The sequence below is a fragment of the Crocodylus porosus genome, unplaced genomic scaffold (assembly GCF_001723895.1).
Source record: "Crocodylus porosus isolate Cpor-Errol unplaced genomic scaffold, CroPor_comp1, whole genome shotgun sequence".
Classification (NCBI taxonomy): domain Eukaryota; kingdom Metazoa; phylum Chordata; order Crocodylia; family Crocodylidae; genus Crocodylus; species Crocodylus porosus.
Window position 1 is genome coordinate 88,151,381 of NW_017728943.1, and position 1,292 is coordinate 88,152,672.

The following is a 1,292-nucleotide window of genomic DNA, read 5'->3' on the forward strand; positions in this document are numbered from 1 at the left end:
GGCAAATCATGCCTGACCAACCTGATTGCCTTTTATGATGAGATGACTGACTCTGAGGATACAGGGACACCAGTGGATGTGACACACCTTGACTTTAGCATGGCTTTTGATACAGTCTTGCACAACATTCTTGCAAGTAAGCTAAGAAGTATGGGTTGGAAGAATGGATTGTAAAGTGGATAGAAAACTAGCTGGATCATCAGGTTCAGAGGGTATTAGTCAATGGCTCATTACCTAGCTGGCAGTTAGCATCAAGTGGAGTGTCCCAGCAGTTAGTTCTGGGGGTGGTTTTATTCAATATCTTAATCAACTTAGAAACTGGGAAGGAGTGTATCCTCAGCAAGTCTGCAGATGACACCAACCTCAGGGGAAGTAGTAGACATGCTGGAGGGTAGAGCTAGGATTCAGAGAGACCTAGACAAATTGCAGTACTGGACCAAAGAAATCTCACAAGTTCAATAAAGAGAAGCACAAAGTCCTGCATTTAGGATGGAACAATCCCACACACCAATACAGGCTGGGGACCAACTGGGTAAGCAGCAGCTCTGTAGAAAAGGACATGGCGGTTACAGTGGACAACAAACTGAATGAGACAACAGTGTGCTAGACTGTTCTCAGTAGTGGCAGATAATAGGACAAGCAGCAATGGTCTCAAGTTGAAGCAGCGGAAGTTTAGGTTTGATATTATGAGAAACTCTCTCATGAGGAGGTTAGTAAAGCAGTAGAACAAGCTTTAGAGGTTGTGGAATCTCCATCCCTAGAGGTTTTTAAGACCTGGTTAGACAAAGCCCTGGCTGGAATGATATAGTTGAGGAAGGTCCTGCTTTGAGCAGGAGGTTAGACTTGACCTCCTGAGCTCACTTCCAATCTTTCTACGATTCATTATCGTTGTAGTGCTTTCAAAGTAAATGCAAGTTTTCCAAAATAACTTTAAGATACCCAATCCTTCCAAGCCTGGTAGTTGTAATATGCTGTCCTACTGTAAAAGGAAGAGTGAACAGCAAAAACAAAATGGGTTATGAAATCCATAAGAAGCCAACTGCAAGAGGGTGACACTATACATGGAACTTTTTTGGGGGGGGGGGGAGGGAATCTATAGAATCAGTAACTTATTTGCTCTGCAAATTTGAAAATGAAATATCATAAAGCATGATGCACAGAACAAAGTTTTCGAAGTCATGAATAGTAACTAGTACCTAGAAGCTGCAACCGATCCTTGGCCATAGCCATATTAGTCGTCATTTTAGACTGTAGACGTCGTGCTCGTTCACACTGATCACCTTGCAAAGAGT

The 1,292-nt window shown here is 42.7% G+C and overlaps 1 protein-coding gene across 1 annotated transcript in view; it reads right to left on the reverse strand.

Moving 5' to 3' along the window:
- SPAST (spastin) overlaps positions 1-1,284 on the reverse strand; it is a 51,656-nt gene extending 50,372 nt beyond the window's left edge. The window contains exon 1 of the mRNA XM_019549748.1: positions 1,197-1,284. Within this exon, the coding sequence (XP_019405293.1) occupies positions 1,197-1,242 (46 nt within the window). The 5' untranslated portion in view covers positions 1,243-1,284. The remainder of the gene's footprint in view (positions 1-1,196) is intronic.
- Positions 1,285-1,292: the final 8 nt, after the last annotated feature.